At 39.9% G+C, this 14,398-nt stretch overlaps 1 protein-coding gene and 1 long non-coding RNA gene across 2 annotated transcripts; both read right to left on the reverse strand.

The window, feature by feature from the left end:
* Positions 1 to 623: 623 nt before the first annotated feature.
* Positions 624 to 4,003, reverse strand: LOC136432599 (histone H3.3A). The gene is made up of 4 exons (XM_066424006.1): positions 3,870 to 4,003; positions 2,191 to 2,340; positions 1,797 to 1,950; positions 624 to 1,550 (listed from the first exon to the last, which is right to left on the reverse strand). The coding sequence occupies exons 2-4, from the start codon at positions 2,316 to 2,318 to the stop codon at positions 1,422 to 1,424; spliced, it is 411 nt and encodes a 136-aa protein (XP_066280103.1). The 5' UTR covers positions 2,319 to 2,340; positions 3,870 to 4,003; the 3' UTR covers positions 624 to 1,421.
* Positions 4,004 to 9,237: 5,234 nt separating this feature from the next.
* LOC136432603 (uncharacterized) lies at positions 9,238 to 14,330 on the reverse strand. The gene is made up of 6 exons (XR_010755548.1): positions 14,188 to 14,330; positions 13,517 to 13,541; positions 13,244 to 13,297; positions 12,901 to 12,978; positions 12,382 to 12,502; positions 9,238 to 11,849 (listed from the first exon to the last, which is right to left on the reverse strand). It is a non-coding gene; the product is annotated as an uncharacterized lncRNA (long non-coding RNA).
* Positions 14,331 to 14,398: the final 68 nt, after the last annotated feature.

Consider the following 14,398-nt stretch of genomic DNA (forward strand, 5'->3'; position numbering starts at 1 on the left):
TTGGAAGTCCATTACTCTGCGTCCTGAGCCAGGAATCAATTAGATCAAGGTCTTATCTTCATAAAACCACATTGATTAGATGTTCATATATTCCTGTCAGGCTGTCAATAAGATTTTCTTGGACTTTACACTATTAAAACGATGTTCCATGCCCAATCAACAGCCGTGCCTTTTATCTAGTCTCTTATAGAACCGATTTGGTTTGGCCAAATTGTAATTCTTCAGCTAGATTTTGTAATGTACACTTATGTCATAAGAAATTATGGCAACAATACAAGCTTTCTCTGCCAGTTGGATACGGTCTTCTAGCAACCATTAGATCTGCTTGGAGATTAATTAGAAATGTGTACTTATGGAATACCTTTAGGTTGATGTGGATATGTACTTGTTATGAATCAACAGATGTGTAAGGCGTAGTAAAAAATGTTCTCAATTACATTGTAAAGCAAGTAGTTCATGCTTATTTAACTTCATGGTTGCCTAAAATGTATTTATACATGAAATTTTGTAGCAGATACCTTTCAGCCTTGCAATTGTAAATACATTCACTGAGACTTTTTTCTCATTTTTATAATCATAATCATAATTGGCTATATATTCAAATAACGCTATTGCGACAGTAGTACTACAACCATACCAACCACTTTTATTGGATAAAGTAGAGTGATACATAAAGGGAAATACAGAAATAAAACTTTTCTTGTGTACTAGTATCCAGGAAGATCTACTACAGGTAAGTTGTCACTAGAAAACTTGTGGAAGATATGCAGTTTACAACACTGTTATTATCGGTAGTACCAAAAACTTAAAATGCTTTTACACATCAACGACTGTGTTAGTACCAAAAAAGTCTATAGTCCTAAGATGTCTGCAGCTGAGGTAGAGGAATCTTCAACTTTTGCCAGACTAGGCACTATCCTCATTCCAACCGGCATAAGCCAGTTGGAACCAGCCCGTGCCTAACCCAGCTTAAGTGCACCCTTATTGGTCGCTGTTTGCTGGAAAATGGGACTTGCGAAAAAAACACCTAACTCACCAACAGAGCCCCATGTCCTCTCCTGGGAGAAACCATACGGATATAAAGACGGATAAAAAGACGACTAAAAACCCACTACGTCTCACCACACATACAAAATACTGTCAGTGAGCACAGCTATCATACAAGTACAGTAGTAGATGTCTCCGACCTTACCTTTCAAACCGAGATGCCTTTAGGATCACTTACATCAGATTACTATGCTAAAGGCAAAACCCCAAGTACACTCATCTTGCCACAATTCATCATGATCGAGACGGGACATATGTGAAGCCATCTACCCTACTACATAGCATACTTATACACACATTAGTTGCTTACACTATTGCCTAACATATAGTATAGTGGAATAAGTGCATGGAAAGCTGGCGGAGCATCACGCTGCCTAAGCACGCTCCCCACGGATACGACGGGCCAGCTGGATGTCCTTGGGCATGATGGTGACACGCTTGGCGTGGATGGCACACAGGTTGGTGTCCTCGAACAGACCCACCAGGTATGCTTCACTGGCCTCCTGCGGAATTCACAACAGAAAGGAAAACTTTAAGGCAAGAACAATACTCTCATTTTACAAAGCACTAGAGAATTATTGAGATTGAAATTTGTAACCCTCTCCCTCCTGACCAACATAGATATTGGGACTGTATATGGATATGCAACAAAATTGAGAAGAAAAATCACTCATCTAGGAGGGATTATCCTGTATCATCTGACTGCATTTGCGTGTTCTTTCAGTAACATGGATAACTTAGTTACAGACCTGCAGTGCTCCGATGGCTGCACTCTGGAACCGCAAGTCCGTCTTGAAGTCCTGGGCGATCTCACGCACCAAGCGCTGGAATGGTAGTTTCCTGATCAGAAGCTCGGTAGACTTCTGGTACCGACGGATTTCACGGAGAGCCACAGTACCAGGCCTAGTGGGTATCAATACAGACATTTAGCTAAAGGTAAAAAAAACGTATCAAACCAAACACTAAAAGTATGTTTTCCTAGAAAATCTTTGCCATATATGTTTATACATGTGTAGAAAAGCCTCTGCCTCTGAGGCGTCACCAAAAACTTACCTAAACACAGTACAAAACTATATTTGATAAAAAACTTTCAGAATTCATATATACACAATCTTGACATTATAAAGAAACAATGATCCGAACCTGTAACGATGGGGCTTCTTGACACCCCCGGTGGACGGAGCGCTCTTCCTGGCCGCCTTGGTGGCCAGCTGCTTACGGGGGGCCTTCCCACCAGTGGACTTACGGGCTGTCTGCTTTGTACGAGCCATGTTGAAGTTTCTTCAGTCGGTACTGTGGATTAAAAACAGAGTTTTATCTACATGCGTTATATGTTATGTATGTCTTGTATGTTTGTCATGTATAGGCCTCGAATACCACCTTATCTAGCTTCAGTGTCAATGTTATCTCCATTACTTTTTCAATTTCATGTAATTTAAAAAAATTGTTTTATAGGTAAAACTACAGACAACAATGCACAATTACTGTAGCTTTTAAGATGTATTCCTTTCAATAATTATAGGAATTTTTTATGTTATTTGTTCATGTGTTAACAACATCAACCAAGTAATTCTACAGTCAAACAAAATGCTTTAAGCATGAACTGATGTAGAAAAAAAATATATTCCTTTTTTTTTTAAATTCATTTTAACTTTAACTATTAATTTCATCATCATCTATCGGCCATCGGCCGGGACTAAATAAGTACATACATCACTCCAAATCGCCTTGTCCAACATCATTTGTCCTAAGTGTTCATATGTAATTTAAAAAAATTTTTTTATAGGTAAAACTACAGACAACAATGCACAATTACTGTAGCTTTTAAGATGTATTCCTTTCAATAATTATAGGAATTCTTTATGTTATTTGTTCATTGTTCACTATTAATTTACTACTATACTACTACTTCTAATTTAGTAGTACCAAGGATAAAACCTCCTTGGTAATGGTAGTACTTCTTGTTTGTTAAAACTGGGCAAAATAACCAGGACGATACAACCGAGGAATAAGAAATGAAAATCTTTAATGAAACAAATTACAAAATTTAAAAAAAAATCAATTTGCGAAAGTCTATATACAGCAGAGTTGTGGGAACAGGTGCGATTGTCCAGCCCTCGGCATTTCCGCCAACATTGAAACACGCACAGGCTTACGGAACAACCCGGTCTTTCCGGTTCAAGATTATGCGTAAAATATTACGTCAAAGTACCAAAATGGTGGAAAATTCCTTTAACCAATACAAAAAAAGAGGCTCTCCTTTCAGTCTACATCTTTTTAATGAAGAGAAGTGTAAAGCTTTCCGTGTATTTTCAACTCCCCGCGCGCCCGCCGGGCCGCCTCCTGACATGCGTGGTTACGTGCCGCGCGGTCGATAAATAATGGGCCAACACAAAAGGCGGGCGGCCAGACGCTACAAAACACACACACACAAACCTAACGTTCTACACACAAGATAAAATACGAAAAATTCCCTTGTAATCGCCTAAAAAACATAGGAAACACGATTGGGGACCACAAAGACACCGTTTGTGGTTCAAGTTTTGGCAATATTGGAGGAAAATTGCGTAAAGACGGGTGATATTCCAATGTGTCGCTTCCCACGAAAATTTTGGAAAATGGCAGGAAAAATCGACGGGACGCGAGGGGAACACTGGAGAAAGATTTTGTCGTCGAAAAAAATACGGACAAAGATTCCTCCCAGTTGACAAAAGTTGTTTATGGAACGAAATAGAAACCCTAGGGTGATACTTATGAAGATATTTGGGGATTTGGGTGGGTTCTTCGTTCACAAAACGAGAATTTTGGCAGTTTCGACTTACCTGTCTGCACACACAACCACTCGCGAAAAATGGCGGACTCGGAGAAACTGTTGTGGTGCTATTTTTGGAAACAATCCCACAATTCCTTGCAAACTACGCCCTCTAGTGGTACAAATATGAACTGCAGGAATGATGCAGACTTCTTGACAACATTGAAACGATATGGGCTAGGGACCAGGTTCTCAATCTCATATGAAGGACAGGGTAGTAGTATAGTATGTTAACCTCCGTGAAAACAGACATATTGTTTCGTTTCGTTTGTTTGTTTGTTTGTCTTGGTGTGTGTTCAAATTTGTTCCAGCTTGACTCCAGGTATGCGCCGCTGAGTGGAGAGCAGAATCCGCGTCGTAGAAACTCCCTACATTCAGGAGGTTCGGCTCTGCTAAAAGGAGAAAGGTTATATTTTGTCAATAAATTTACAAAAAAAATCAATATTTGTTATGGGAGCTTAGATATCTTGTTTGGATTGATTTTAAATTTGTTGGTTGTTTTGTCTTTTTTCAGATGAGTTCTCAACCTGGCGACATCACATAACCAATGTAGAGTACCCTCGTTATCGTCTGATCATGACTCTCCATTTGAATCAGGCCTAGAAATAGAAATATCCACACTGCTTGTTCCATTTCGGTCTTCTGCTTGAAAACGACGTCAAAATCCCTTTGGATTTGAGCGCTTTACGGCAATCCATGAAAGAGCGATTGCGGCGAAACTGAAATAGAATAATGGTATAGAGAAAAGATAGCAAAAATGTAAAAATGTAACAGCTAGCTAGAAAGAAATTATTGAGAGTTAGGGACATTCAATATTGCATACTAGGTAAACCAGGCCAGAAGACCTCGTTCCAAACGGAAAGAAAGTTGTAGTTTCCTGGATTAAAAACCACCTGTTGTCCCGACTTACGCACATATACCTGATTCCATTACGGGAAGTGGTTTCGTGGGCGCCATAATAACCATGATCCCCTTTCTCTTTGTAGCCCTTTTTAAACCCTTAATGGTTTAGCCTGACTTTCGGGTTTTCTCTAAAATGGCAGACAAAGCCTGTAATCGTGCGCGGTATTTTCAGCATAGAGCAAAGGTGCAGAGAAGGACGTGGGAGGGATGATGTTAATGCCGTGCATGTTAGTCTAAAATTAGAAGCCGCGTAAAGATGGTCTAACAAAATCATTTCCTGTACATCAGATATTCTTCTCGGGGTATCAGTTTTGTTCGAGACATATTATAAGGGTTTTACATAACGTTGGCACTCATATGGAGTAAAACAATGGACTATCATGATCATTCTCAAAAATGACAAAAATCATATAGTCACGATTCTGGTTCAGCTCTTGATCTTTTCGCACAATCCTTAATGAAAAAAAAAAGAATGATCTGCAAATCTGAATGATGTTTTTGCATTGTGTACACTTGCAAAGTTGCAACACGTTGATGATGCTGCATGTAGTTCCAATATGACTGTTCGAAAGTGCATAGCCGTGGGCGATTTGAAGGACCCAACGTTACATCGGCTGGTCCGTGTACATTTATCAAGGAATACCGCCGCCAACACGCACACAGCCTCCACCGCCGCTACCCCGGAGACAGTACGGTCTATCTGACAGATCAGACGATCGGTGAGAAAAAAGCTGTTTCATTGGCTTCACCGTCAGCCTGCTCAGATGTTCAGTCATGTGGCCAGAGGTATCCATTATCACTGATTAGAGCACGCCTTGCTGCCCTTCGGCGCCGCGGATAAGATATAAGCTTCCGATCATAGCAGACGCGAAGCTGTGTGGAGTCGTGATTATTTTATTTGCTATACTGGTGTAGGGGAAGAGTGAGTCGTACGCGTGTGGATATATCATGGGGGCGACTTTGAGCAACAGGAACGAAGTGGCTCCCTGTGAGAACCGTGGGCCCTTGGTGCCCAGCATCGCAATCATTCCAGGTACCGCCAACTCCGAAACCTCCGGCAGGGCAGCTGCTAGTCATACTGAAGTCAGCATCGTTGCAGCCGAAGACAGTCCTTCCACCAGTCAATCTTTTAGTGTCAGAAAACGAAAGAAGACAATCCTCTCACCAACAAAGGAGAATCGACCACCCATGGAAGACAATGAAATGACAGTTGCACGGGAGTCCGCTACTCTGCCATACGGGTACCAGCCCGGGGCACCGTTTATCAGGCTTGGCGCTGGCGCTCCCAGTTTGAATTTTGTCTGGTCAAATACGTTTTCGGGCGACAGCAGAAGGAAAACCGTGGCGGGAACGTCAGATGGAGGCGCCGCCAACAGCAGGCGTTCTTCCACCGTCAACAAGGCAGAAGGGGAGAGGCGTCACACCACCGGAGAACCGACCAAGAAAGCCCTGCCGGGTAAGGGCTTCATCGGGGGGAAAAGACTTCCAACGACCGAGGCACAAAACCGCTCATCGCACCAAAAGCCGGTCCTGAGAAGACAAAGATCATCAGTGATTAGTATTGGGAGTACCAGAGAGGGCCTGGAGGTGAAGTTGGTGGAGAGAGAATGGGAAGTGGACTGCTCTACAACTGAAACAGCCTTCTAAGGAGGTACAGGTGCAGCACATACCTGGTATATGTATGCTGCATGAAAGTAATGACATTATCAAATTTGATTCCCACAGCCCACGTAGTCGTGTACAGTTTGCAGTAGAACACTTGAAACTAAGTCGCTAAGAATTGTCTTTGTCATGAATGGAGTTCAACGTACTGTCTACAGATTTTATTCAGTTTCTCGCGGCAAAACTGATTGACAGGATCCTAATCTCTACTGGCCTCCAGGTGTTGCTGAAAAAAAGAAGAAGATAGAAATCGACCAAATAGACAGTATAATCAATATGGCAGAGGAGTTAGCACGAAGAAAGCGTTCAGTGAGAGCCAGAGGTAACTACGGAGGATAGTACGCAGGCGAGAGTTAGCCGGTCATGGAATTACAATTTGCAACAAGACTATACAGCATACCAATCTGAGGGGGCTAAGTCAGCCTCCCAGGCTTGTTTAATAGATAACGACCCTAGCTCGTGTTTCCATGGTTTCAGTCTCTCGCTTGACGTAAGTGTTTCTGACTCCCCGCTGTGCTTTTATTGTTTCTATCGTCATGAATGTTGTTGCGATTCATCGGCTTATTTGCTTCAACGACATACATGTTTCGTTGTTCTTACTCAGTCTTAGTTCCAAGCCGATGCGCCTTGCGTGGTGAGCTGTTATTGTAGCACAAGTAAAAATATGAAGTGTACTACATGTAGTTTCTTATATATACTATATCATGGTATTCATTTCGTCATATATGCATGGGTACGTTGCACGAATTACTTATATCAGTCAGTACTACAGTGATGATAACACGTACATATGTATATGGTTCGTCCACCTTTCCGTATATTAGCGTATCATCACATTTTGTGAATTTGTGTCACGATTATCATGTTCTGATCTTTCTTTATCATTGTTGCTAGTTTGTTCTTATGGTTGTATGGTTGGTTGTTTAGATAAAGGTTAAAATATTTTAGGTGTATTGCTTTCATAATTTGTATAGCCCTCGGACACGCATTTGTGCAAGAACTACAGCATGGGACTAGTCCACTGTTTGATTATGAAACATATCTGCTCTTGGAATTCCATCTTTACCATTACGAAGAAGTAAGGAGAAGTCGAATGGATCCATGTACATGTAGTTTATAATTCTTGTAGTATTTGACAATGTATAGATGCATCTGTATACTATTCCTCTGCTGTGACCTGTACTTAACCCAGTGGGTGTGTACACTAAAGGTCTTCATTAATTTTTATTCGAAATAAAATACGCCACCATCTAAATCTGATCAAAGACCGTTATTTAATGTGAAATTGTGAATATCGTAATGTAGTGTTTGCTTGCTGTAAAGGTGGTGTTATCCTGTAAATGTGTGGGCGGACCGTACGCCGTACGTTAATAGATCAACAGATAGCTATTAACCCAATCCAGTCATTTTACATCACCTCGAGCAAGACGTGCTGATTTTTCCCGGTCCAATTAAGGTGCGTACGTAATAACGGCTCTTGGGAAAGCTGCTCACGCACGTTTGCTGACAAGCCGGCCCGGTGCAATCAACCTATAATGACATATTGAAGATGCATGCACGATGTGACAACTCCACTCATATCATTCTGCATACAAATGTTTGGACTGCACACTTATATTACTAATGTGAATCCACCACACGGTATTGCATTGCCAGTTTTACGACCTAGCCTTGGTGCTGAGATTTCGGTGGTTATGTCTCCATTTTGCACCACTTGCAGGTGAACGTGGACACTTTGCGGTCTCTGTAAACTATTACTTCGATTCATATATCTTCGTGATAGTACACGGCTTATGGCCAATAGCTAGCAACATGTTTAGGTAATTCTCTCATGTGTCATTCATTGCTAATGTATATTTCGAAACCTCCAAGGTACTACATTTACGTGTAGGTGACTAATACAGATCATTACCCAATTTATGACTTTTTTTTATCACGGAGACATGCACTTTTTTAAAGATGGACTCAGCAGCAGAAGCAAGTATTCTGGTTTTAGGTTCTGATTATATGAGTCATAAGTCCATTTTGTCTCAGGTACTTTACAGTATAAAGAGGTAAAGCTATATATAGTACCTAACTCCAGCAGCTAATGCCGGCAAAGGCTTGTGTGGGTGTATGAACAAGAGCTGATGATCTGCAGAAAGATTCTACTGTTTGAAGGTAGTTCGAGTAACATGACCTTTAAGGCCTCGTGAGGGAGTGAGTCTAATGATATCTCACTGTCAAAGGGTTTTAATGGCTTCCTGTTCACAGATGAGACCAACCATCGGGAAGGCCGCGATAGTACTTGCTAAGAATGAAAAGTGCATTAACATCAACCTGTTCTATCATCTCACATCATAGATAATATCAAAGGGCAATCCGGAGCCTTGTTACTTTGCAATATCCCCATTGATACTGTAAATTTTGACATTTTTGCCGTGTTTTTAAGTCTGTTATTTTTGCAGACCTCTCACAGTGAATACAGCACACCGCCGTGTGTCAACATATGATCTTTCTTTTGGTGTTACTACAAGTTGTTTCAAACGCAATTTCAAAGACACAGCGCTTTACATGTGCCACGAAATTGAAGTTTTGCAAACACCAATGAATTTACAGTAGCCATCACCAAAGCCTTTTCATTCTATTTATGGAAAGCTTATACATGTAAGTCTCATTAGTCTGATAAAAACCTTTGAGGGGCCAAGTAAAACAGTTCCTCAATAATAAATTCCATTTTGAGTTGTGAGTGACACACTAGGCTTGTCAGGAAAACGAATGTAAATCTGTGCCCTATAAAGAAAAAAAAAATCAAATGTCACAGACACACAAGATAAAGCAATGTCAATGCTTTAATGTTTTCCAGCCATTTGCACTCCCAAAAAAATGTATTTCTAATGCAATAGTGAACATGCTTAGTGTGAAATAAAGAAGAATTCCGTACTTCTTGGGGATATATGGGGACAGGGATCAACAATAACTGCAAATCATCAATCGCTTTGAGCACACTGAACTACACTTCTGAGAAGAGAACGTCAAACTGCACTTTTCACTCTGGCAAATTCCGGACTGTATGATGCCAGTCTTTGTCAAGGAATGAATCCATCGTTTGTATGATCCACTGCTCGCCGAGTCACATGATTGAAATCTGAACAAAGCGATGTCAAAGAAGCTGTGGATTCATTCTATGACAATGACCAGAGATGAAAATTCGGGTATGTTCAATTCTTTGTGTTGTATACGTGTTTATATGTTTATACATACACATATGCATATACATGTACACATAAACAGTACAAAGGCACTGTAGTGATTGGTTCAGGTGGAAGACATGATTAAACAGAAATAATTGTATCCAATAGTAAGATTGCATTAACTGTGTTTACACAAGAATAAAGCCATCTTAGTCTCCAGTACAGATGCTCAGCTAACAATGAATACTGGTACAATTTACACCTACATACCTACTTCTCAAAAGTGTTTATGACACCAAAATACAACATTTTCTTCCAGCTCTTCATTCTTGATGATAGGTTATTAAAAGTTGACTATACATGCAATGATGTCACAGTGAACATAGGACCTTGTTTGGCACCGTGGCTTGCAAAAAAAGATATTTGATTAACAAACAGTGCTTAATCATCATGGTTAAACACAATTGCAAGATATCACAATATTTGCTTTGTTTGTCTTTTGTGAGCCGTGGTCCAAAGTTCAGAACTGGCTGCCATGTTCACTGTGACGTCATCGCAGGTACATGTAATGTTTATTCTAATTACCTGGCGTCAAGAATCAAGAGCTGGAAGTATGACCTTTTAGTGGTCTGTTCAATACCAACAGAAAGGTTTTTATTCCTTGGAAATGGTTACATTCATTGAATGATAGATATCTACTATCCTTGTTAAAGACATTGCAAGAAAATGTTGTATTTTTGTGTCATCAACACTTTACAGTTAATGCTACATTACTGTTTTGTATTTTCAGAAAATCAATTATCAGAATTATGCTCAAGTTGTACCAATACCTCGCATTGACTTAAACTCTGTATCAGGCATAATATTGTGGATGTTTGATTTCAACGTGTTTGAAACACTTACAGCTATAGATTTATAGAGTTCTTAAGTACAGTATCAGTGGCACTGTGGAGGTAGAAACAATTTTGCATCTTGTGGACACACTACAGTCACATTCTTGTCTACAGAGTTTCTAATACTGTTATAAGGCCACAGCAAGTAATTCTTATGGATGACATCAGCGCGCTCATTCATTTTCGCCTGATTTCGAAATAAAAAACAAGAAATTTCATTGCCCTCCGACGGTGGTCAACATGCCAAAAATTGGCAAATATGTCATAAACGTTGATAGTCTAAGGTGTTTCATTGCATATGAATACCCTGTGTAGTTCCGGCCCATGATGGTATGACAAGCTGTTTTCTGCGTTTGTTCTAGTTAATTGAGCTGTATACATATCTTCAAGAACAGTTTAATGTTGACAGTCTAAGGTGTTTCAATGCATATGAATACCCAGTGTAGTTCCTACCCATGATGGTATAATAACAAGCTGTTTTCTGCATTTGTTCTAGCAAGGACATTATATAAATAATGGGGGGGGGGGGGTCTAGTTAATTGAGCTGTATACACAAGGTGTTTCATCACATATGAATACCCAGTGTAGTTGCTTCAGATGATTGTACAACAAGCTCTTTTCTGCATTTGTTGTAGTTAGTCTATTGAGTTTACACATCTACAAGGACATGTTAACATTAAATCAAGGAGGTTTTATATTATATATGAAACCTCATTGGTTGAATACAGGAATAAAAGACCTATTGGTCATGATATCATATTTCGTCACCTCAATTCTTGTTTAACAAGACTTATGATCTCAAAATTTGAAAATATAGGAATCTTGTTTTTTTTGGCCCGCCTTGTTTTTTTTTGCCCTATCTCATTAATTTTGGAGTCTGCGGAGGATGTCATCCATAAAATTTACTTGCTGTGGCCTAATATTGACACCAATGGTGATATTTGCGAAGTGTACACCCTACTTCACCAATGTTCAAATCTCACACAATGAAATACTAACAATATAGGTACAAAGAAGAGCTTCAGTGGTAAATGTAAAACCTTCACCATATTCCAGGGATGTGCACAGTGCACACACTACTATACTATTTTCCAAATCTCACACAGTGACAGTATTCAATATATCATATAGGCACACAGAACTGCCACTGTGACAGAGAAGAGCTTCAGTGGTAAAGGCTACACCATATCCCTGGGAAGTTGATAACACGATTACACTACAATAACCCACAAAGGTGGGGAGTGGACTTGGTCAGAGTGGTGTTCCTGAGGTCGGTCGGAAGCAGGCCCCTGGAGGGTTCCGTTTCAGGCTGCCTCGTCATCAGCAGGACTCGCCACGCATGAACAAGTCAACAGTCACCTGCGGAACAGGTTACAACAAAGAGCGTGTCACAGATACAGTCTCTAAAACGAAAATTAACCGTTTCAACACCAACGCCATTACTGTAACAACATTTCTGTCAGTTATAACTTTGTTGCAAGCTTCACAATCTAATACTTTACAGGTAAATATCAAGCATGCTAAGAGCCAGATAAGGATGTATGTCAGTGGTAAAAATTGGAGAACCAAACTAATGTTATGATAATGTTGATGCAACCTGGCAGAAGCAAACTCAGAAACTGAAGCCTGAGCTGACAATAATAAAGATAACACAATAATAAAGATAACGCAATCAAAAACACATAAGTTAGTCACTTAACCTTTGGTGCTCTACATATGGTAAGGTTAATCTTGGCTAGGTTGACAGTGTTGCTCAAATTCTCCGGGGAGAACAATTTGTCCTAGCTTTTGTATGCATTTATTCATTTTGTGATCTTTTGGCAAGATGATTATAAAATACAGCTTTGAAAGTTTGATAAAACCTTTTTAGAAAAATGCACTTGGCAGGTACCTTTCTGGGGTGGGGACCAGCAGCGGAGGCAGTACATCCACCTTTACTTCTTCAGTTCTGCCTCGATCCCCTGGACAATACGGTCCATCTTCTGCTTACTGTCCACATAGCCATCTCCGTTCTGTAGAGATGAAAGGTGAGAATGTGATAATGACAAAAAGATGTCTTTGTAAAGTTTAGATCACCACTTCATTTGCTCAGACTTCAACAATAGTACTGTTCAAGTAAAACCTACTATAAATGTTATGTGAGGGAGTTAATTCTAATAGAGCCAAGGCAGAAATGTTGACAATTCAGCTAGAGGATGTCTGTAGCTGTTACAATACAACACATTTTGAGCTGGAGATATTTTGATTTTTTTTACCGTGGTTAGCAAGCGATAAGAAAGAGCAAGCGGTAAACTTGGATTGTACCCAGTCTAGTCAGAATCTGAAAATGAAAGCCATAAATATAGAAAACCTTGAGCAGACATGGCAGATAAGGCAATGGGAAGGTTGAGGTGTGTTTGTGTACATTTACCTTCTTGGAGTGCAGCAGTGGACCACCAACAACCTGCACCTCCAACCACCCTGTGATGGTAGGGGTGCTTTCACCAACCTATACGAGGTAGGAAATAAAATTACAACTATAAGTATAACAAAGTTTCTATGTCCAACAAACATTCCAAAATGATAGAAATTATGTCCAACTGAACAACATCTACCAGTATCACACATTGTGTCTATTGAACCAAGGAGGTTAAAATAACCTCCTTGATTGAACAATGCAACAAGAATTGAGTACAGACAAAACATTGATGATCAGAAGAAGGAAATGTCATGTCCTTTAAATATGGTGTATCAGTAAGAAAACAGATACATACTATCTTAACATCACCCTGGAAGATATCCTCAAGCTCCGTCTTGATTTTACGGAACTGAAAAAAAGGAAACATACAGAAATTTAAATTTCAAAATAAAAACCAGACATGGTAGTTATAATGGTATAAAAGACGATATGCTACTGTATAAAACTATTGCTACAGGTATAAAAGAATGAGTCCATGTGCATGAAGATATTACATACAATTCCTTTTTTAGTATCCTGGGAATATTCTAACACATGTACAAAGTAAAATACATGCACATGCACATACCTTGGAGGTGTATCCTCATCCCCCTCTGCCAACAGAAGAACAAATACCGTTTGTCATTCAATGATCATTTCATATTCATCATGTTAACTTTGTTTTCCTGTGAAGGATTTTAGTTACAAGACGGGCATATTCCTATATAATGCCGTTGATTACAACCAATCTTTTTAGTTACAACCAATCTTTTTTTTAAGTTAGACAGTGGATAGGCATCAGAGCAGAGGTTAGGTTCCAGCTAAATGTTTTTGACGTCTTCAGCTGAAGACATTCTTTTTTGGTTTTCTACTTTGTCATGTTTTCTTTTTGTCATGATTCCTTTCTGTTTGACTGGCGGACAAAAAGAAAACCTGACCAAATAGAAAGCCCAACAAAAACAGGCCGGATCCTAACCTCTGCTTGGAGGGTATTGGGCTGGTGACTTGCTGAGTAATCCTCCCTTGGGTAATCATTGAACCATGCTATGGTAACAATTTAGGCACAACAGCAAGAAAGATGACGTTCATACTTAGGAAGGCCGCATAGGAACATAAACCATGAGGTTATATGAAAATAAAATGGCTGTATGTTTCTGACATGTGCATTGTAGAGGTTCACTTTTACCCCCTTACCTCCTTGTTATGTATTAAACGGCGCAGCTACAGAAAGGTTCAGCCAAGAATAACACTCCAACTTACCAGTAGATGATTTTTATATTGACTGGCATTTTCTCGCAGTGTCCTCAGTCCCCTGGATCGTGAAATAACGCCGATAATGTTACCTCATGTAACAACCAGGTCACAACTGACGTTCACAAGTCACGACAGTGATGAGAGGGATAGTCCACTTCGAAATTAGGTGAAATTAAATTGCATCAATTCTGAAGGCAGACCTACCAATTCTAAACAC

The sequence above is a fragment of the Branchiostoma lanceolatum genome, chromosome 4, assembly GCF_035083965.1.
Source record: "Branchiostoma lanceolatum isolate klBraLanc5 chromosome 4, klBraLanc5.hap2, whole genome shotgun sequence".
NCBI lineage: Eukaryota > Metazoa > Chordata > Leptocardii > Amphioxiformes > Branchiostomatidae > Branchiostoma > Branchiostoma lanceolatum.

Bases quoted from the DNA above. Each gene is read 5' to 3' on its own strand.
- LOC136432599 (XM_066424006.1), bottom strand. From the start codon at position 2,318: ATGGCTCGTACAAAGCAGACAGCCCGTAAGTCCACTGGTGGGAAGGCC. The intron at 1,951-2,190 runs GTTCGGATCATT...GATACCCACTAG, and splicing joins AAGAAGCCCCATCGTTACAG to GCCTGGTACTGTGGCTCTCC. The intron at 1,551-1,796 runs GTCTGTAACTAA...TGAATTCCGCAG, and splicing joins CAGCCATCGGAGCACTGCAG to GAGGCCAGTGAAGCATACCT.